Source organism: Quercus robur, chromosome 1 (assembly GCF_932294415.1).
Source record: "Quercus robur chromosome 1, dhQueRobu3.1, whole genome shotgun sequence".
NCBI lineage: Eukaryota > Viridiplantae > Streptophyta > Magnoliopsida > Fagales > Fagaceae > Quercus > Quercus robur.
Window position 1 is genome coordinate 4,884,572 of NC_065534.1, and position 22,165 is coordinate 4,906,736.

The 22,165-nt window shown below is 32.3% G+C and overlaps 2 protein-coding genes across 2 annotated transcripts; one reads left to right on the forward strand and one right to left on the reverse strand.

The window, feature by feature from the left end:
* On the forward strand, nucleotides 1-3,953 carry LOC126717200 (uncharacterized). The gene is made up of 3 exons (XM_050418640.1): nucleotides 1-867; nucleotides 2,563-3,102; nucleotides 3,530-3,953. The coding sequence occupies exons 1-3, from the start codon at nucleotides 43-45 to the stop codon at nucleotides 3,626-3,628; spliced, it is 1,464 nt and encodes a 487-aa protein (XP_050274597.1). The 5' UTR covers nucleotides 1-42; the 3' UTR covers nucleotides 3,629-3,953.
* A 3,120-nt stretch (nucleotides 3,954-7,073) lies between these two features.
* On the reverse strand, nucleotides 7,074-14,863 carry LOC126717212 (protein RETICULATA-RELATED 4, chloroplastic). The gene is made up of 8 exons (XM_050418663.1): nucleotides 14,099-14,863; nucleotides 12,249-12,317; nucleotides 10,657-10,788; nucleotides 10,483-10,536; nucleotides 10,327-10,371; nucleotides 8,757-8,896; nucleotides 7,584-7,709; nucleotides 7,074-7,491 (listed from the first exon to the last, which is right to left on the reverse strand). Exons 1-8 carry the CDS (start codon nucleotides 14,666-14,668, stop codon nucleotides 7,455-7,457), a joined length of 1,173 nt encoding a protein of 390 aa, XP_050274620.1. The 5' UTR covers nucleotides 14,669-14,863; the 3' UTR covers nucleotides 7,074-7,454.
* Between the last annotated feature and the right edge of the window lie 7,302 nt (nucleotides 14,864-22,165).

Consider the following 22,165-nt stretch of genomic DNA (forward strand, 5'->3'; position numbering starts at 1 on the left):
TTGAATTCTCCCGTTTACGACATTCCATCCTTCACATTCACAATGTCTTCTACAATTTCTTCCAACTTGAGCACCATTCAACAAAATCCCACCCCTTTATCTCTTGGAACTCTATGCAAGTCTCTAGCTATTTCAGGCCTAATCTTGTTTTTGTTCTACACTTTCTTGTTTAACCCTCCTAATTACCAACCTTCTGACCTCTTATCAACCATAAATCAAAAATGGCCAACCTCAAGCCCCATTATTAGTACTAATTCTACCAAAACCAATATTAGTCACATTGTTTTTGGCATAGTTGGTTCAATGAACACATGGAGTAACAAAAAATCATACATTGAAGCATGGTGGAGACCGAATGTGACAAGGGGATATCTTTTTCTAGATAAACCTCCCACAGAGGAGTTCCAACCTTGGCCTTCAACTTCACCTCCTTTTCGTATCAACGAAGATATCACCAAATTGAAAGTGTTCCCAAAAATATCAAGGCCGATTCAAGTCCGAATTGTACGTACAATAATGGAAACATTTAGACAAGGAGACAAAGATGTGAGATGGTATGTAATGGGAGATGATGATACAGTGCTTATGGTTGATAATTTGGTTGAGGTACTAGCAAAGTATGACCATACTAAATACTACTATATTGGGTCCAATTCAGACTGTGTCAAGTCCAACTTTGATTTCTCATTTAATATGGCATGCGGGGGAGCTGGGTATGCTTTGAGTTACCCCCTAGCAGAAGCATTGGCAACAAAGTTAGACGATTGTATAGAGAGATATCCAGACATGTATGTCAGTGATTTTTTGTTACACTCATGTATGGCTGATTTAGGAGCTGCTCTAACTCAGAACAAAGGGTTTCACCAGGTAATTGCAACTTCTTTAGTTTAAGTTGGCTACTATATATACGTGTGTCCATTTGGTAATTGCAACTTCTTTAGTTTAAGTTTGCTCTAACTCAGAACAAAGGGTTTCACCACCGTGGTATTGCTGTAGGAAGGAACAGGATAGAGCTTTAACCGTGTATATATATATATATATATATATTTTTTTTTTTTTTTTGGTAGTCTTGTAGAGTTTTTTGAGACAAAATGCTTTAAACTAAAAAAAGTTTTAACTTTTGACAAATTATAATGAATAGTGTTTTGAAATTTTGGATTTTTAAATGTATGGATAGTATATTCAAAACTTTCTTAAAAAATTTTATATTTTAACTGTGGAGGGATAAAGTTCGGCCCAAATTGGAACTAATCCGAGACCCATAAACCTATAGACCCATAACCCAACCCACAAGCATGGGGGCCAAGCTAAATTGTCACATAAGTAGCCAAGTGACCACGTTGGGACCCTTCTCAATCTCTGTTACTAGCCAAGGAAGGAAAATAGTGCCTTGGGGGAGCCCGCTGTCCAACCACAGCACTTGATAACATGTTCAAGTTACTAGGGAATCATTGCAATGGCAAAGTCATTAGGCCCACCCCTGACATGAGATTGGACATGTTGGATCAGTAACTTAGACCTAAAGGTCCACCCAAATACTACTGATGGTGGGGCCCACATACTAGTAAAATATTCTCTCATCATTACGAACCCATTAATGAGAGAGTATAAAAGAAAAGATGCAAGGAAGAAGAGCGGGGTTGGAACATATTCAGGGAAGAGAAACATGAGAGAAAAAGAGAAAAATTGTCAACTAATACTTGGGAAGTGATTTAGCTCGGGATATTTAAGGATTGCCTCCGTCGTCTAAGATCATCCTCGGACAGCTAGAGTAACGTTCAAAATCACCTCACAACCATTATCAACCACCATTTTATCAACCAAACTCTCCTTGGGACCTTCCATTGTGGACTATACCCAAAACATTACACAAATTAATTGGGATTCCAAGCCCAATGATCTCTACATCATCCTGGGTCATACCACCACATCAACTTTTTCTAATAGATTGCAAAAGAATTTTATATGCTTAAAAGCTATTATCAATTTTCTATTGGGCATCTTTTTTTTTTTTCTTTTTTTCTGTTTTTGTTTTTTTTCCAACTGGAATTTTTTTTTTTTTTTTTTTTTGGCTAAAACTTAAAGCTCTTTTATGGTAGTATTGCAAAAGTACTTTTTTGTGGGAAGCAAAATCATGGCAATTTTGCTTTCAAGAGTTTTGTTTTGTTTTTGGTTGAGAATATGCTTTTATTCCAAGGATTGGAACACATATAATAGAACCTAAATCAAGACTAAGTTACATTTAGTATAATTTTTTTTCATATATTTTTGAAATTAGACATTAAAATTGTTTCATTTTCTTCCTATGCACCACGTGAAATTCTTTTTGCTATTTCTTTGACAAGGCATGCACCAAGGCCCAAGCACATTCTGTTAACCAGTTCTATAATTTTCCCTGTTGCTCTCTAAGGTAAATTGTAGAACTCTACTAAAAATGCCTCTATTTGAAAAATGCTGTAAACTATTACATTAACATAGAAAAGTCATATGCAATTACAGAAGATATTGCCTTGTGGACTATTTAATCACAAACTAAGCCCTCTAAATATTTGTTGACTGCAGATTGATCTACATAATGACATCTCAGGTCTTCTATCAACTCACCCTCAGACTCCTTTCCTCTCTCTCCACCACATTGACACCATAGACCCAATCTTCCCCTCCATGGATCGTTCTGAATCCATAAACCACCTCATGAAGGCTGCGAAAATAGACCAATCCCGCCTTCTTCAACAATCCATATGCTACCACAGACAAAACAATTGGTCTCTCTCTATCTCATGGGGCTACTCAACTTATATTTATGAAAATATAATCCCTCTGAGCATTTTATGGAGAACCCTTGAGACATTTAGGCCATGGGTGGCAGATTGGACACCACCACTCTATATGTTCAACACTAGGTGGCCTTCTGACAATCCTTGTGAAGCTCCTCACTTGTTTTTCTTTGATTCTATAGAGCATATAGAAGGAGACCAAATTGTTTCAACGTATGTTAGAGCATGGCCTCGTGGTTTACCAACTTGTTCATTTGCTGGATATCATTCTGCTGATCCCATAACTAAAATTAAAGTGTTTTCACCAGCATCAACACGCTTGGAGGTGAGTGTGCTTTCATTTTAAGTCTTCAATATTCGTTTTGCATCACCACCAAGCTTATATTAATTATGAGTAATGTTTATGTTACTATAAAGTTTACTACCATCTTATCAAAAAATTAACTTAGGTAACTAATTATATTGAGAAAATGCTACAATTATAACTAGTTTTACTATACAATACTTACAAATTCCTGTGACAATAATTGCAATTAGTGTCACATCAACTATATAACAGATAAATTTACAGTAACAATGATGAACTTTTATTATTATTATGAGAATGATGAACTAACATTATTTCCTTTTTGATTGGTTTAATAGATATAGATCTTCTATATACTTTAATTCCTTTTGATCATTGGATACTTCGTCAAAGATTACACTATCTGAATTCTAATATTGTTTATTGTATGTTTATTACTTTGAAGGGTAGAGGAAGAGACTGCTGTGACATTGAATATATGGATGGAGCAAATGTTGCGGAAGTCAAGTATCGAGCTTGCATGAAGTATGAAGTAATTGCCTGATTGTAGAAGTCCATTTGATGGGAAAATTATTAGATACTCCCGAAGTACTATAAATACATACCCCTTCTCTCACATGAATAGTGGGTCCTACTTATAGTACCCCGGGAGTACACAATCATTTTCCCATTTGATGTTACAATCAAGAAATTATTATTTTAAGTAATTGCCTGACTGTAACATCAAATAGACTTCTACACTTTATTTAATAAATAGGGTAAACACAACTACACACATCTTGTTACAAACAAGTTTTTAGAGAGGGTGTGTATAATAAACACCACCTTAATAAATAATATAGATGCATTAATAAGTCATGTGAATCATAGTATAACCGAATTTATATGTAATATTTTTCTTACATAAAAAATATATATATATATATATATATAGATATAATATATATATATATATGTGTGGGAGATTGGTGGAAACTAAATAAAGACATCAATTTCCTTCATTATCTTACTATGACACGTTTCTCTTCATACAAGAACATGCAATCTCAAAGAGAAATGCTATGTCTACAACATTTCTACAACATTTTTACAACAAATCTTAAGTGGCAAGTTGTTACTGGTTGTTTTTGTTGGGGCAAAAAAGTAATCTTAGAGTTAGTTTTAAATTTGAACCAATAACAACTAACCACCCATGATTTGTTGTAAAAATGTTGTAAAAATGTTGTAGACGTAGCATCTCTCAATCTCAAAACTAATTAAGAAAATGTCAACGAAATAGAATCTTTTATTATGAGCATCCCTCGGATGTGCTCAATGTCAATACCTACGAACGTAATTATCGGACACCACCTAAACATTAGTACAATAAGCTTTCTATTTGTAAAAACTAAAAAGAAAGAAAATGGGGAGCTCAACTTCTCAGTAAGTAACCACCAACCTTAACGAGCTGGATCAAGCACATAGAAATAAATAATAATAAAATTCACCGTTATTCAAAGTAAATAAACTTCATAAGTTAAACAATAATTTTTTTTTTCCGATATAAGGTAAAAATTCTACTCTAAACTAATTTAAGTGTATATGTATGTGAAACTCCCTTTATAATCTTCAGATTTAAAGATGCCAATAGATTTTCTTATGAGAGAGAGTTCTTCAAATTTATTCTTTTTGCAATCCTATAGAAGTCTTCCTTTTAGAATTATCCTATATATGGCTAAATTAATAAGTCTAATAATGGGTAGGGTTTATTAATACTAGATGCTTTCTTCTATATTCAGCAAAAAAAAGATGCTTTCTTCTATTCTACTTTTCTTTTTCGTTTTTTTGGGTCACATGCATTGCACATTTGCACTTCAATGAGACAATTCAAGGATATGACTCAATTGTCTCTAAAAAAAAAAAAAATTTAAGTATCTGACCCAATTAACTCAGTCAAGCCCAATGAGTTCCTTGTAACGTGTTCAATCTGAAGGTTTTTAATCAAAACTGGCTGTATGGGTTTCTTAATGTACTCCAATTGTAGTATTGATGATAGCAACTATAAAAATCACTGTGTTTTAGCACCTTTTCCTTTATAGGAGTAGATGCATTGGTTTATGAGTTTAGGGAAAGCTTGGCTGGTTTGAATTGAGGTTTTTCTAAGGGTATGAAGTAGTTGTTTTAGGATGCTCAGTTTTGAGGAACTTTTGGTGTGTTTGTGGGTTTCAATTGTGGGTGATGTTGACATTAGTTGGGAAAACGGGTTTGCACCGGTTGTTTTGGTTACCATTGTCGTGGGAGTTGGTGATTTGGCTAGATTGGAGAACGGTAGTTTTCACCTAAAGGGTAAATACTAGTATACACATCTTATTACACATAAATGTATGCACACATTTTAAGTCACAACTCACTAAAATCATAACTTAAAGTGTGAAATAAATATCACTCTTAACCTAAAACCTAATTTTGAGGATGATGGTGGTGAAGGGTAGAGGAGGGGTGAAAGAAAAGAGAAAGAAAAATTGAAAATAAAAAGAGATAAGGACATATACAATGAGAATAAATCAAAATTACGTCACTTTGACCACATTCAATACAAAATAAAAATTAAGGCACAAAATTGAGAAAAATCAAAATTTGAGGGATGAAAATGTTAAAAGTAAAAATATAAATTAAAGGTGCAATTTGTAATTGAGCCTATATTTTCTGATTAACTATGAAATTGTCTCCACACTCATGAAGGTTAAAATCATGTAATATCTTCCCTTCTATCACGCTATAGTAGTATCATTTATCATGTAAGTTTGCGTTAATTGATTTTACAATAAATCATATAGAAAAAGGTAAAAAAATTTGTGAGTTACCATTACATATAGAAAGAATATAAAGAAACATTATTTTGTTATCTCATAACATCACTTTATATATTTATTTATTTATTTATTGTGAGATTGGAGGAAATTAAATAAAAACATCCCTTAAAGATCCATGCATTTTATTAACCAAATGATAAATTTTAACTACAAAATTAATTGTAACCTTAGGCTACAACTTTTCTCAACATCATATCTTTTTATTGAATGTGAGTTTTAACAAATCCATCATTAGATTACATATTCTTCTTATATCCTCCATGCTTGCAAAATTTCTAAAAATTAAAAAATCAATACTTATGTCATCAATAAATTGTTTAAATTGCAAGTTTTTGTAATTTAAAATAATGCATAAAATATAAATTTATAAGTCATATTGTAAATAATATCCGATTGACATAAAATTTGACATATATATTAAGAGCGTAAAGAACATGCAATTCAACGGTTAGAATTTCAAAATATGTAGTAATATTTATTTTATTGAGTAAAATTACACCTTTAAACTACAACTAACTTTGTAACTAAACTTTATCCTCAACCAAATTAACAACTCACATGCTAATTACTATTAGTGAATTAAAATAAAAAACTTTGATCAGTCAAAAAGAAGACACTCGTGTTATAACAGAACACTATTGACTCTGTTTCGTGTTATAACAGGCAACACTATTTCATAGAGTGAATGTTAACAAACAACACTATTTCATAGAGTGAATGTTAGAGCCTGTCTTAGTAATTGATTTGATGGGATTATTGGGGGATAGTTTGTACAATGTAGTGGACCTAGTGGTAACCTAAAACGAGCTCATTCTCTCTCTTGGACATTCTAAGGACAAAAAAACAAATTTACCCAGTATGAAATAATCCATAGAACTTTCTAGATGCACTATATATCTAGTAAATGACCCATTAAATATGTCATAAAATTATAAATACATATAGATTATTTTATAAATCGCCATATATGAGATTGAAGAAATTTTCCTCCAAACTGTTTGGAAGTAAATTTCATGCAAGTTAAAAATGGTTATAAACTGTTCCATATTACCTACACCGCAGTCCTAGTTTCATATTCCAGGGTAGAAAGAAAAAGAAAAAAATCCAGAGTAAACAAATTCCTTAAAGTACAGTGTCTTTTCAAAGCCTTGAGGCTGGTAGAATTATTTCATTGACTAAAAAAACTACATAAACCGTATTTAATTCTCCTTGAACAGCAAAAGCCCTGGTCTAAATTTATCAGTGTCAGAATCCTTACAATAGTAATTGAAAGAAAACTTAAGGGGAAAAAAATAAATTGGAATAATTGGAAAAAGGTGTATCAAACACAAACTGTCAGCTCAGCCTTGAACAGTTGTATGAATATCCGAAAGACCTATGTATCTAAGAGACAAACTTTTTGTGAACTGAATCGATATCAGTTTTAACTAATTTATGAATCATCACCTTATAATGGGCCAAACCAATCCAAAATTCACAATCAAACAAGAAAATGCAGCCGTTCTTTTACTCCTGAAGTTATTGTACTCCTATCCAACGAGCATAATCGACCCACCTGCCAAGAAGTTGAGAAAGGTGAGTTATTGGGGGAGGAGAAATAATTTTTCAAAATGGAGATTACAAAGGAGTTATAAATCAACCACTCACAATAATGAACCCAAGAATGTGTTGCCTGTCCGAACAGCAAAACTGAAGGCACTCAGCCAAAGTTTGTGCTGGTGTAGCATGGGTTCCAAAATCCGCTGTTCAATAACACCAGCTAGTATTTGGTACCTGTAATACACAATTACATCATTGATACATATTCCAGGTCTGACAAACTATCAACTCCATTCTGTCATGTAGCGACGTGCTAAAATGTCTCAAGGTATTGGTAGTTCATAGATCCACATTAAGAAAGCATTTGTCTCGTGAAAACCAGTCATTCCATTGTATCTTACACAGCATTTGAAATTATTGCATTTTATAAAATTTGAGGAAAATTTGATAACATCTATTTACAATCCAGAAACATGCTATCTAGCCATATGAATTTTATTAGAAAAAGAAAATAGCATAAATCCTTGATGCAAAATCATATTTTGACCATGTCCAATCCTTTTTTTTTTGATGAGTCTAATTTAAATTATGGACTTGGGTCAACAAAGTAATGAAAGAAGAAAAAAATATTTCATTCAATAAATTATTACAGTACAGAAAATTATAATTATTTTTTAATTGGTACGTAACTCAGATACTCCATGGAACTTCAATTTGAAACCTCACCAACCATACCAAATTTTAAAAAGAAAAAGAAAGAAAGAAAAAAAACCCAACTACCCCGTACTTATTAGGGTTCAAAGTGCCATTTGACCCAAAGACCATAGGCATCACCCCAAAGAAAATGATGCCTGAAAATACAGATCATAAACATGAATGGAATGATGTTCAGCCATATTTAACCGTCAATTTTCCAAATTTTGAAAATGACATTTAAGGATGCAGAGTAAGAGAATTCGGGTATTTATTTTAATTTCCTCTACAGTAAGTGTGGTTTACACTTTTTAATCATAGGGTCATTTTTCCCCTCTCAAAATATACTTTATAAGTATTGATACAAGTGTTTGAAAAGTGTAATTATAGGAGGTTCTAATTGGATCTAAATCATGAGTGATAACTTTATTTGTGATTGTCTACCCAAGGAAGCCCATATTATATTGACTTGTAAACATTCTAAAATACATGAGCCTGTAGATGATTTAAAAAATTAGAAACAGAGGTTGCATGAAGTAGCAGCTAAGTTAGAGCCACTCAAGAAACTGATAATTTAAAACTACATACCGGAGATTGCTAGAAACTGCCATATAGACACCATAGGCAGCACTGGTGGATATTATAGGCACGTTTTCCACTTCAGCTGCAGAATCCTTATTAACAGCCTTCCTTGCATTGATCAAGGCATTTGTCACTGCTGTGCCAACCTACATTAAATTAAATGTATCATAATCCAACATTTCTCGATTCTGGTGCATTGGCTTGCATGACTTTGTCTAAGAAAATATACTAAGAAACCTTTGCAACAAATAGTTAGAAAAGGAATGGTTAATATTAGTCAACAGATTGTTCCTCACTATTTTCAACCTTTTGTGCATTTAGAACATGTAAAAGTAGCCTTTCATATACATCCTATTAGCGTGTCTCTGTGGTATTTTTTGTTGGGAATGCAGTGACACTTTTGGTCATATCTTTTATGGGCAAAACCAATTCATTAAAGCATTCATAGACAACGTAATGAATACAGGAAAATGTGATCTGGTGCATAATGTAAATTAGGAAGATAACCAGTGCAAACTGCATTATCCTCAACATAACATATCAATTCCAAGAATATTGATTACAACAGCTCTTGGGCGCCTCCAATTTACTTGAGTTTTTCCCCTTTTATAAATGTATATGCACACATACTTAAGTTCATAATATGCATACATACATACATAACATATTAATTACACCCAACATAACATATCAATCAGATGAAAAATCAAGTATAAAAAAATCTACTATACACAAGCAAACAACAATTTACGTAAGAGCCCAAGTTCTTTATTAGTTATCTGAAACTCAGATCCAAAATTTCTACAAACAGCAATTTTATTATCCTACAAATTAGTTAACCTGTGTTTATTCTACCTGTGGAGAAAAGAACAGAAATGTATGAAGATTATCTAACTTTCCCCTGACAGCTTCATAAAGTTCATCTTCAAAAGGGTGAGGTCAAGAGCAGGAAACTGTTAAATTGCTTTAGAGATTAGGTTCATTCATATCTTAGAATCTACACTTGAACCCACCAAAAACACTCCAAGATCAATAAGACTAGCATGGAAAGTTTTCTTCAAGGAATAGGACCATAAGTTTCCCTACATTTTCTTGTTTTTAATTAAAATTTTTATTTTTATTTTTAGTTTCCTTCATTTTTCTCTAAATAACCAAAGACAGGAAGACAACATACATTTCCCCTTCCATTATTTTCTCTTCTTGAAAGTGCACCAATATGCAGCAGAATGGATCCTTACAGGGGCTTCATTCTACTACTTCTCACAAAAAGAAACAATAGTAATTTCTGGATTTTAATTAAAGCATATGCAACTCACGAGATAAAGCACTTTAAAGAGCATCTCTCAGCCAACAGAAGACCAAATTTTCATGAGAATTAAAGTCAGCACAAACACTACTTGAAAAAAATAACATGGATTTTGTAACTAGTAAGGCAAGAAAAAACAAGAACTATTTATGATCAACGACAAATAATGGAGACGCAACAATTAAAGAGGATGTCAAGGAAAGACAGAATCATGATCAGCCACAAAATTCTATCTAAATTGGACGTCCCAGGAGAAGTATGATAACTAACCAGTGATGAAGCTGTGCCAACTGCAAAAAGCTTTGTTCCATTACGCTACACAAACCAAACCAGAAACTGTAAAGTATGTATATTCATTCTTTTCTTGAAACTTTTAAGGAGGATTCATTAGTAGCAAAATATTCTTTTCACTAAAATTCTGCTTACCACCACTGCTCCAAGTCTCTGTAAAAATGAATATGATGTTCCAGCAAGTGCAACCTGCAATCATATTTTGAGGACCATATAAGTAAATGTGAGTATCTCTTAATTCAAATTATCTGGGCAGATTGTTCAGGTAGTTGCACTAGTCTCTAGGCCAAAAAAAAAAAAAATTGTAACCTGGAATGCATTGTCAGGGCAGTTATGGAAGAACTTGGCAATTGTTCCTGCGCTAGTTGCAAGTGGTGGTCGGAGGGAAACAGTTGGGGCAGGAAGAAAAACAAGCATAAAATCTGCAAGAATGGCCATTACCTAAGAAAGGTAATGACAGAAACATAGATGACGGGAAGTAAATGTTTAAAATATAATGCAAAAAAAGGTTTACCCTCTTTAATAAAATGATATCCCATAATGCATAGGATGCAATATTTCTTTCAACTCCCTTGGAAAATCTATAGCACCAAGTATTTTCATCAATTTCACTAAAAACTTAAAAGAGTGTGTAATTCTTGAAAAATCAAACCATCTGACACCATAGGGATGCAGCCATTTCAGAAAATTATGGAATGAAGGCCAAAATTTTTTCACGTTAGACAATCTGTGAAGAGGAGACACCTCATCAGGGCCTTTTTGAGTTATACACCAATGGGTGCAAATATATAGTTGACTAAACATTCAAATGAAACTAAGCACATTTATAATCAAATCTACCAGAAGATAACATGTTACTGCTCCTAAATAAATGCATGATTTTTTTTTGTAATTCAATTAATTCATAATATTTCTTTCTTATCACTCACTAAGAATGTTTTAACATATTCAAAGGTCCTAATCATATCAAGAATCCACCAGTTCAAGTAAAATGTTATGAGACCCTATCAATTTAGGTGTTGGCACATCATATACTGCCTCCTTAACATATAGTTAAAAGAAAACATTTTCTTTGGAGGATATAAATGAATTCACCTAAGTTAAAGAAAATGTTCCCTGGTAAGTCATACAACTGATAAGCACTTTAAAGAAAGTGGATTGCTTATAAGCTTGTGCTTCTGCATTGCTATTCATAGACTTAGGACCAAACAAGTTGGATGACACCTGAAACGCTTGTACTCTTCATTTTCCAATGGAGTAGCCAAGTTGAGAAAACAAGTCATGAATGTCATTCAGTGTGCCAACTCAAAACCTCGACAAAATGGAAAACCTTCAGAAAACATCCAAATCTTAATACCTGGACATACCCACATCAAAGTTCACATAGCATTGACAAGCACTATAAAACTATTTCCATTAAAATTTAACATAGGAAGTAAAAGTTTAATTTAAATCCACAATTCACTACGCATGGTTACATGAACAAATTACACTGGATTCTCCCCCATCTCAGCAAATTATTGATCAATTTTTGGGAAAACAAAAAAGGAAAAAAAAATCATCAATTGAAGGTATCTATGCCCAATTGCTCATTCCTAGTATAAATAAGCCTAAAGTTAAACTCCATATGTTCTCAGCTTTGGTTACCTATAACCGTCAGATTCTAATAAATTTAACCTTTATAAATAAATAAAAAAACCTCTAGTTCTTTATAAATGGGTTCAAAAACTGAACTTTGTTTTAAATATACTATAATGTTAACAATTATCATACACCAAGGTTGTTCTTCCAGATCATGCCCAATACCAAGCAGTGATGTAAGCCAAGCTTACAGTGATTTCAAATTATATATCAATATATGTATGTATGTATGATGATGATGATGATTGATATATCCATACCACATCAGCAAAGACAATCTCCAGCTCATTGAAAAAGTTCTCTCTCCGGCGTTCATACTCTGCAGCAGTCTAGAAAATAAAACATAAAAAAATAAGAAGGATTATCTACATAAATCAAATAAAGGAGAATTAAAGGTTTATTACTAAGAACTGAGTATGGGGATAGAACCCCATGTGCAGAGAGAGAGGGAAAAGCAATCCATTTACAAACTTAATGGGAAAACAGGCATGCATTCTACAAAATATAAAAATTTCTTCATTTAGCATGCCATAATTAGGCATCCAGTAAAACAAAACTTTTCTTGTTTGCCATAACAATAAGATGAGCTTTATGGTTTGCTGAGGCTTCTTATAGATTCGTCAGCCAGAGGTATACACATAATTTTCCATGTTGTCCATTTATCAACTTGATAGTTTCTGATACCAAAAAGTACATTGTATGTCTATCACAGATTCTTTCAATGTCATAAAAAGAAAATGCAAATCTTTCCTCATTTCCCTGAAACTTGAAGTGAAGTTGCATTCAGCAAATTTTCTAGTAAAAAATCTGCTTGCACATATAACACCCATAAAAACCAAACAATTTCACCAAGACCCTATTTTCATTACTTAATCCTTGTTCATCATTCCCCCCTCCCCCCGAACTTCACATGGTCTCAAACATATCCCATCGCATTCCATCAAAGCCAGCACAACTTTCTAAACTATAAACAATCAGCAAAATAATTAATTTAACATTAAAAAAAAAAAGAAAAAAGACAAAGAATCACCCTCATAACCCATACACAATTTTATCTCATCATCAGAATGCACAAAACCCATAAAAAAAATTTAAAAACAAACAACACTTTCACTAACCAAAAAGCAAACTCCATTGGAACATTGACCCAAAAAACTCCCATTTTCAAATAACAACATCCCAAAGATAACACATTTATAAACCACAAGCCAAGTAAACAATTAACAAAAACCAAACTTTAAATAACAAAATGTGTTTTCTTATCAAAATTTTAAATAAAAAAAAAAATTTATTGAGTTACACAAACACCCAATGGGTTTTAAAATCCACAATCTCACCCTGCAACTTGGGGGAAGGAAGTGCCATTTGTGCCAAAGCTCATTCCTACCAAAACTTCACAAAAATTGAGAATGGCACACGCATTGTCAAATACACAAAGGGTTTGAACCAAGTATAACAGCTATATATAAACTGAAGCTCCAAAAGTACAAAGAATTCCCCCGCCACCAAAAATAAAAATCCAAAGACAACCAAAAGAAAGGAGACCCAACAAATAACAGCATCGGAAAAATACCAAATTTACCAACCATAGAAAATTCCACAGTAAATACCCACTATGATTATCGCCATCCATCCATGTATTTTTCAGGTGTTTTAATCTCAACCATTCCTTCGTGAATATAAATAAAAGACTAAGATTAAAACAATTCAAATAAACAATATTGATCATAATTTCTTCAAGTGTTTTAATCTCCACAATTTCTTCATGAATATTTGACAACAAAAAAAACAAAAAAAAAACAAAATTAAAACACTTTTTAAGTAAAGAATTCTGACCGTAGTGGTATCTACAATGATTATTATGATCATAAAAATGCATTTCAACTGTGTAAAAATCTCCACCATTCGTTTGACACTTTCAAATAAACAACCCTGATCACATTTTAAAGTGTTCTGCTTTGAAATCTCCACCATCCATTCTAAACATAAATAAACGAACTCTGATTATAAATTATGGTGTGCATATATATACAATATTGTGAAAGAAGAAGTTGAAAACGACACGAACACACTCATTGTAAAACAGTGTGAGAGAGGGAGAGAGAGAGACCTTGGTGAACATGCCAACGCCGCATTCCATGAAGACCTTAGCGAGGAAGAGATCGTCAGCCAACAGCCTCTCCTTGAACGCACCGAACTGCATCAACCACCGCAACACCGGCGACTTCTCCAGCTCCAAAAACCTCGACACCACCGCGCCGGGGATTCTCCCGGCCTCGATCGCCGCCGCCAAGTCCTTGGGCAAATTCTTCAACGACCTCCCAGCCTCCGCCAGCACCATCAGAACCTCCTCTCTGTTCTTGTCCTCCGCCGACGACCCCTCATCGCCTCCTCCTCCTCCGCCACCTCCGCCTCCGCTGTTTCCGTTGTTGTTGTTGTTGTTGTCGTCGTCTCCGCCGGGGAATGATACGGCGTCGTTTGCGGTGGAGAAAGCGGTGAGTAGGTGGCGGTGGGGGTTGTTGTTGTAGTGGAGAGAGAGGGAAGCGGGAGAGAGAGAGAGACGGAGGTGGAGGGAAGTGGGCGGCGGTGATGAGGAAGAGAGGAACGGACGGTGAGGATTGGGTTTGGAGAGAGAAGCGTTAGATGATGAGGGAGTGATGAAGCAAAATGCGATCGACATTTTTGTTTCTTCTCTCTCTCTCTCTCTCTCTCTCTAACTCTCTGAAACTCTCTCTCTCTCTCTCTGAACTCTTTTTTGCTCTGTGTGTGTGTGTTTTTTTCTGGTTCTACTTTGTTGTGTTTAATGTAAGACTTTTCTGTGTTGTGTTGTGTTGTGTTTCGCTCCCACTTTTTGGAGTTGTGGGGGGCGATGTTTCTAAGGAAAGAAGGGTTTTTAGTATTTAGGGGGTTTTTGTTTTTCAACGATTCCCCCCACCAATCACTACTCTTTTTTTGCAGCGCCTGAAGTCACGCTCCTAACTACCACTATCTATGCATAATCATTGGTGCATTTTGGAAATGTATTTTACTAAATTTAAAAAAAATGGGGATTATTGATGATGCAAATGTTTTATAGTACTATTATTTACTAGTATAATAATTTGGAAATATATTTTTTTATTTTTCAAATAAATAAAAATGATAAACTATTTTTATAAATAGTAACTGTATTTTTTTTTTTTTTTGAATGTGCATTCGAAAGTAGTGTAATGATATAGAAAAGTTTTTGTTAGGAAAAATAAGATGAAAGTGATAAAAAAAAAAAGAAGGCTAAATTTTAGGAGTTTTATATTTTTTAAATTAGGGGTGTTTTACTTTTATTTGGATGAAAAAAGAATAAAAAAAATGCTAAATTTTAGAGATGAACGCGAAGGGAAAAAATCCTAAATTTTAAGAGTTCATTTTTTGAATTCAAAATGAAATTTGTTATTTTACATTTATGACTCCCTTTCTAAGAGAAATTACCATTTATTAATGAGAATATTTTTGAACCACGTAAAAGTTCAGTTCAAAAAAATGAATCATCTTATATATAGTATAGATAGATTATGATATTAATTAATAGATGGAATTTTAGGAACTTTATGCTATGATTAGTAAGGTTTCTACAAGTGGGACTCACATGTTGTGAGAGGTTCACAGCATTTACACAATCTCTTCTCCTATATGCTAGCAAGAATCCATTGTTACCATATATGTTACCAAGAATCTATTGTCATTTTGAGAATAAGTAAATGGTAATTGTATTATATATAAAGGTTCTTGACATAATTTGTAATATATTCTACTTTTTTTAGTATTTTGATATTTATAATGGGAATGTGAGAATTTGAATTTTGTATATTTTTATTGAAAATAACAATAGGTGTCAATTAGTTGAATTACAAATCTCTTGGCTTAATATAATGTTTATACAAAAATAGATATTAAGAAAATGACAGGAAGAAAAAGAAAAATACTAACACAAGTCACTCTATTTTTCTCAACAAAAAAAAGTCACACCCATTTGTTTTTGTTTTAGATTTTCTTTATTCGAATCCAACATCTTTATTATATTATTGTTGTTGTTGTTATTGTTGAAAGTGGTTAAATGTCTACTACTTTTTGTCGTCTGAAAGGGCAAATAAATAGCTAAATACTACTTTAGAATACTAGTTAAGTGCAAAATAAATTGATTAAATAGTAGTTCATACTGCACAATATGGTTGTGTTTGGCAGTTACTTAAAAAACTAGCTTTTTTTAGGGTCCTATTACACTTTTTGGTATTATTTATAGGTCTTACTGTATTATTTCAGCTACTTTTTAGTTTTATCTACAGTATTTTCAGCAAAAAGTTTTCAATTTCAGATAAATAAGCTATTTCTAAATAGACTCTATGAATACAATGTCTGTACTACTGAATACGGAATATAATTATCCCTAAAGTTAGAAAAGGCAAAATTAAATATATTCCTTTAATTTATAAATTTAGAGTCTGTGATGGTAAAACACAAATAAATCTTTCCATTGATTTTTTTTTTTTTTCATTTTTTTTATAGCTTTCTATTGATTTTCGTTGATAACCAATTTCCAAAAATGTTCTTCACAAATGTATGCAATATATGCATTACTTTTTCTTTTCTTTTTTGAGCAAAATGTATGCATTACCTAATTATTTTGGGAGAAACCAAAAATATAAGAAACTTGTTGAGAGGACCGTCCAAATTGTCAGTTGGGGCGTGTGGGACACAATCAGTAAAGACGCGTGATACGATTTCGAGATCTTGGTTGTGGGTTGGTAGGAATAGACTATGTACACATTAGTTGTGACAGCGGGAGCGTGGGCTCGGTTTAGGTCTTGCTGGTTGTTGCCAATTACCACCTTGAATACTACGTTAATTTTAGTTCTCCGCTCTAAATTCTAAAATTGTCTTCATATAAGCCCTGGTGCTAATCCCAAGTTTATTTTGTCAACAATGTCTTATGAGTTCTAGTTAAGAAAAAAAAAAAAAAAAAATTAAGGCCTCCTTATTACCGTGGTTTAAACAACAGTTTTCATTATTTAAATAACATTACACATATTTTTATATATTTTTTTTATTTACTCATATTTCCAAAAAATATAAACAGCATTACCGGAACAATATTACCAAATGAGTCCTTAATTATGAGGTGTATGATACATTATATAAAAAAAAGAAATATAAAGTACTCGTCAATAATTCATTGGTTAAAAAAAAAAAGTCTTTGGTGTGGACTCATTAACCTCACGCCATATGATGGCAATAAGTAATACTACATGTACTGTCAGGACCTTGATGAGGCTATCATTATGAGTATAACACATTCATTGAAGCGTCACTATTCGAATAACTCAACTCTTACCAAGTATCATTTGAACGTATCATTTGAAACGATATGATAGCTTTTACCACTAAGTCATATCCCACAATGGATCAATAATTCATAGGTTTGCATACATGAATTATTATGCTTGTGTATTTTTCTTGATATCTGTCTACATTTTAATTTATTTTGTTGTAAACATATAAAATATATAGAAACATTATTTAATAAAATGGCAAGACTTAGGTACTTAAGATTCTGTCATGTGGATTTTTCCTCATATGATGGAAGTGTATTTTTTTGTTAAATAACCACATGACTCAAACTTAAATGGGAAATTTAAGGAACAGTATCTAAAGTATTGTACCTAAGTTTTGTCCTTAATAAAATATTTGTGGTTTCTTCTCAATTGGAGAGGTTCTAAATGAGCCCTTTTTCTTTGAGAAAACAAATTATAGAGGAATATTACTTTTGTTGTGGTTCTAGATCCAGTGAATTGATTATACATTAAAAATGGGCATATTAGTTAGCTTAAAGTTTTCCGAAAAAAAAAAAAAAAAAAAAAAAAAAAAAAAAAAAAAAAAAAAAGAAAAGAAAAGAAAGTTAGCTTAAAGTTAAAGGTGATGCTGATAAAGAGTTAGCTTAATCAAAAGGAAGTATGTTGTAGGAGCAAAGGCCCAAAATCATACAATGGGCCTTAGGCCCCATACTGGAAGATCAACCACGTCCGAGGAGAAGACGTAGGTGCCAAAAGGGCTCCCAGCCCAGTTCTCGTGGGCATGAAGACACTTAAAGGGAAGTTCGAGGAGAAATGTCTTCTCAGACGTGACGAGTATGGCTCAAACATGCACTCTGCCTACTAAAAGGACCCACCCCAACGAACATTAGTAACAAGGATAAGTCCCACAAACCCGTGGCAAGGAAGGACACGTAAGATGTCCAAGGAGAGGCTACAGCTGCCACATTAAATGTGTTGCAGCTACTTTTCTGGCCGTATTAATGTGGAGAATACCTGTGAACAGTGCTGCCTTGACTATCACAACTCACAGAAAGATGGAGGAGGTGTCCGATAGGATAAGCACTCAAGTGAGGGTCTAGATAATCAACAAGTGTAGGGCCATGATGGTTTCAAAAAGACTATATAAGGAAGGGAGTCCTCATGAGGAAGGGGACGGAAAAAAGAAGAGGAACAGAAAAATAACTGGAGATTTAGAGCAAGAGCCAGCAAATAGCTATCTCATCTCCTCGGACTGAGAATATATAGACATTAACAGGATTGTCTTGTGTCCAATTGTTGTGTAGCCCAACCTTAGCCACTGTCCACTTCGCTAAGGCCCAGTTCTGTAGCCCACTCTCTACAAATTCATTGTTTCTGGGCCCCTTGGACCAAAACCCCATACTTGTTGGGCTTGGGCCCCAAAACGAGACCCTAAACATATATTATAAACTCAGTTTAAAATATTAATATTATTATTTTCGTGTGTGTTCTACTCAAAAAAAGAAAAGAAAAAGGAGGCAATGCAATGTAAATATTATTCTAGTATAAATTATTCTATAAAAAAAACTATACCATGCCCTTTTTGTTTGCTTGTTTGTTTTTTTTCTTTTATTTATTTATTTTTTTTATAACAGCCCTTTTTGATTCCTAAACATGTAATTTACCTATATACCATATTTGTTGAGTAGACAATTCAATTTAATTTTTTATTGTAATTTTTACTAATTATATATACAAAAAGATGGAAGGGATCAAGTGTTATAACTTAAATTAAAAATGGACATCATGGATCTAAAATCTAAATACTCTGTATTATATAATTTGTTTTTGTTTTATTTTTTTAAAATTCAATAGCTGGAGGAATAATTTTTGAACCCAAAACTGAGTTCAAGACTATTGACTAGTTATTTTATCTCTTGTTAAAGAAAAATAAAAACCAACCTTTTCAATCAAGAAATTCAACTTACCAAGATACTTATTCACTTTTTTATATGGAAAAATATTCCTTAAAAGTCAATAAACACAAATTTCATAACTGCTGGAGTGTAATATATTATTTTATTTTATTTTATTTAAAAAGTTAATATTATTTTCTATTGTATTTTGTTTGAATTTAAATAAAAAGAGATTCAATGAGTCTTGTAGCTTAATTTGTTGGCATTTTTTGATACTTTCAACGAAAACATCTAAGGTTCTGATCCTCCCACCCACTGTCCACTTCGCTAAGGCCCAGTTCTGTAGCCCACTCTCTATAAATTCATTGTTTCTGGGCCCCTTGAACCAAGACCCCATATTTGTTGGGCTTGGGCCCCAAAATGAGATCTTACACATGTATTATAAACTCAGTTTAAAACATTAATATTATTATTTTCGTGTATGTTCTACTCAAAAAAAGAAAAGAAAAAGGAGGCAATGTAGTGTAAATATTATTCTAGTATAAATTATTCTATAAAAAAAAACTATACCATGCCCTTTTTGTTTGCTTGTTTGTTTTTTTTCTTTTAATTTTTTTTTTTAATAACAGCCCTTTTTGATTCCTAAACATGTAATTTACCTATATACCATATTTGTTGAGTAGACAATTCAATTTAATTTGTTATTGTAATTTTTACTAATTATATATACAAAAAGATGGAAGGGATCAAGTGTTATAACTTAAAATTAAAAATGGACATCATGGATCTAAAATCTAAATACTCTGTATTATATAATTTGTTTTTGTTTTTTTTTTTTTTTAAATTCAATAGCTGGAGGAATGATTTTTGAACCCAAAACTGAGTTCAAGACTATTGACTAGTTATTTTATCTCTTGTTAAAGAAAAATAAAAACCAACCTTTTCAATCAAGAAATTCAACTTACCAAGATACTTATTCACTTTTTTATATGGAAAAATATTCCTTAAAAGTCAATAAACACAAATTTCATAACTGCTGGAGTGTAATATATTATTTTATTTTATTTTATTTAAAAAGTTAATATTATTTTCTATTGTATTTTGTTTAAATTTAAATAAAAAGAGATTCAATGAGTCTTATAGCTTAATTTGTTGGCATTTTTTGATACTTTCAACGAAAACATCTAAGATTCTGATCCTCCCACCCCCTAATTATCATCAATATAATAAACAAAAAAAATTAAGAAAACTAATTTTAGAAATGTGCTAAATAATATTTCTTTAAATTGTTTTTTTTTTAAGCGGACAAACAAAATGGAACAAAAAACAAAGGAGTTCTCATAACAAAAAAGAAAATAAAAAGTAGTGCATTATAACCTGATATAAAGTCCATAGGAAAGAAAATACTAAAGCTGAAAAAGGGGTAAAAAAAAAAGATATTACTAGTACTAAATGATAAATTTCTTAAATATATAGAAAGCTATATTCTTTAATAATGAGCTGGAATCTTAGAATCTAGTGGTTGGTGTTAGATTCAATTTGATAGTTGTTGATACGATTTCCTAAGACTTGGGAAGTCGTATTCAAACTTTTTAAAGTTTTAAACCCAGCCACTTTTATTGGCTCATTGCTTCTCTCTTTGTTTTGAGACTTTTCCAACCAATTGGGCTTGGACCGACGCGAAACAGTTGCCGCTTTAGGGGACAGTGGTCCATACAATGTCATTAATTCTGATAATTTAATCCAGACTGCAATTTGTCTTTTTTTTTTTTTTTTTTTAATCTTTTCTTCTTCTTCTTTTTTAATGAGTTTGCTTCTCCAACTCTATTATTTCCCAATATTTTGGTGATACCATTACGAATTTCATAATATTTCCAAATTTTCATGTAAGAAAAAAAAAACTATTGAATTTGTGCACCTTCGTTTTGCAATTACATATTATTTATAATTAAATTTGTTTTACAACATATTGAAATATTTAAAAGTTCTTATCTACCTTTAGAATTAAAATTTTAAAATCATATTCCTATCTTCTACTATGAATAGATTGTATTTTGTCATGTCATTAAAATATATATAAATGTTGATTATCAGCACTTAAGTAATTATTTAAATTATTAATCATATGACAAAAAATTGCGGATATATGCCTTTGATTTTTGGAATAGCTATTACTCTTGATCCTAGGTTTACAATTAAAGAGTTTACTTTTTTTAGAAATAATTTATAATGATGTTGAAAAAATTCAAGAGACCATACGATCATTTCAAACTCAATGACACAATTATTATAGGAATGCTTATAAAAATTCTGAAAGAGGTGCCTAAACACACAACACAAAAAGCTCTTTGTCCATCACTAGTTTTCTAGGTGACCAAGAAGAACAAAATGCTTATCACATGGTTAAAAGAAGAAGAGAACAGGCATCTTTAGTAACATCAAGTGGCTTATATGAGTTACAACGTTATTTGAATCAACCTTTACTTGAAATCAAGAAAGAAGGATCGTTTGATTTATTGGGTTGGTGGAAAACAAATCAAAGTAAGTATCCAGTACTTTCTATTAGGGCTCGTGAAATATTATCAATTCATGAGTGGAAGCAACTTTTTCTACTAGTGGTAAAGTTGTATCTAACAAGAGATGTGGTAATAGTTTCGAGGCTATCGTGTGCAACACCCATAGAAGAGTCATTGCGAAGACAAAGGTTCATAAGCAACTCAGTACAAATCTAACCCAACAAGCACAACAGAACTACAATTACAAAAAACTTAGTTCCTAAATTTCGGGGCCAACATTGGTTCCTCAACAAACTAATTAGGGTCAGCCAAATCTAACCCAACAAGTGCAAGACCTAAATAGTTAAGAAACATTGTGAGAATTTGACAACAATGCAATATGTTATTGTTCCAAATTCAGGCCTTGCATACCCAAATAAATTAAACTAAACTAATTCCAGCT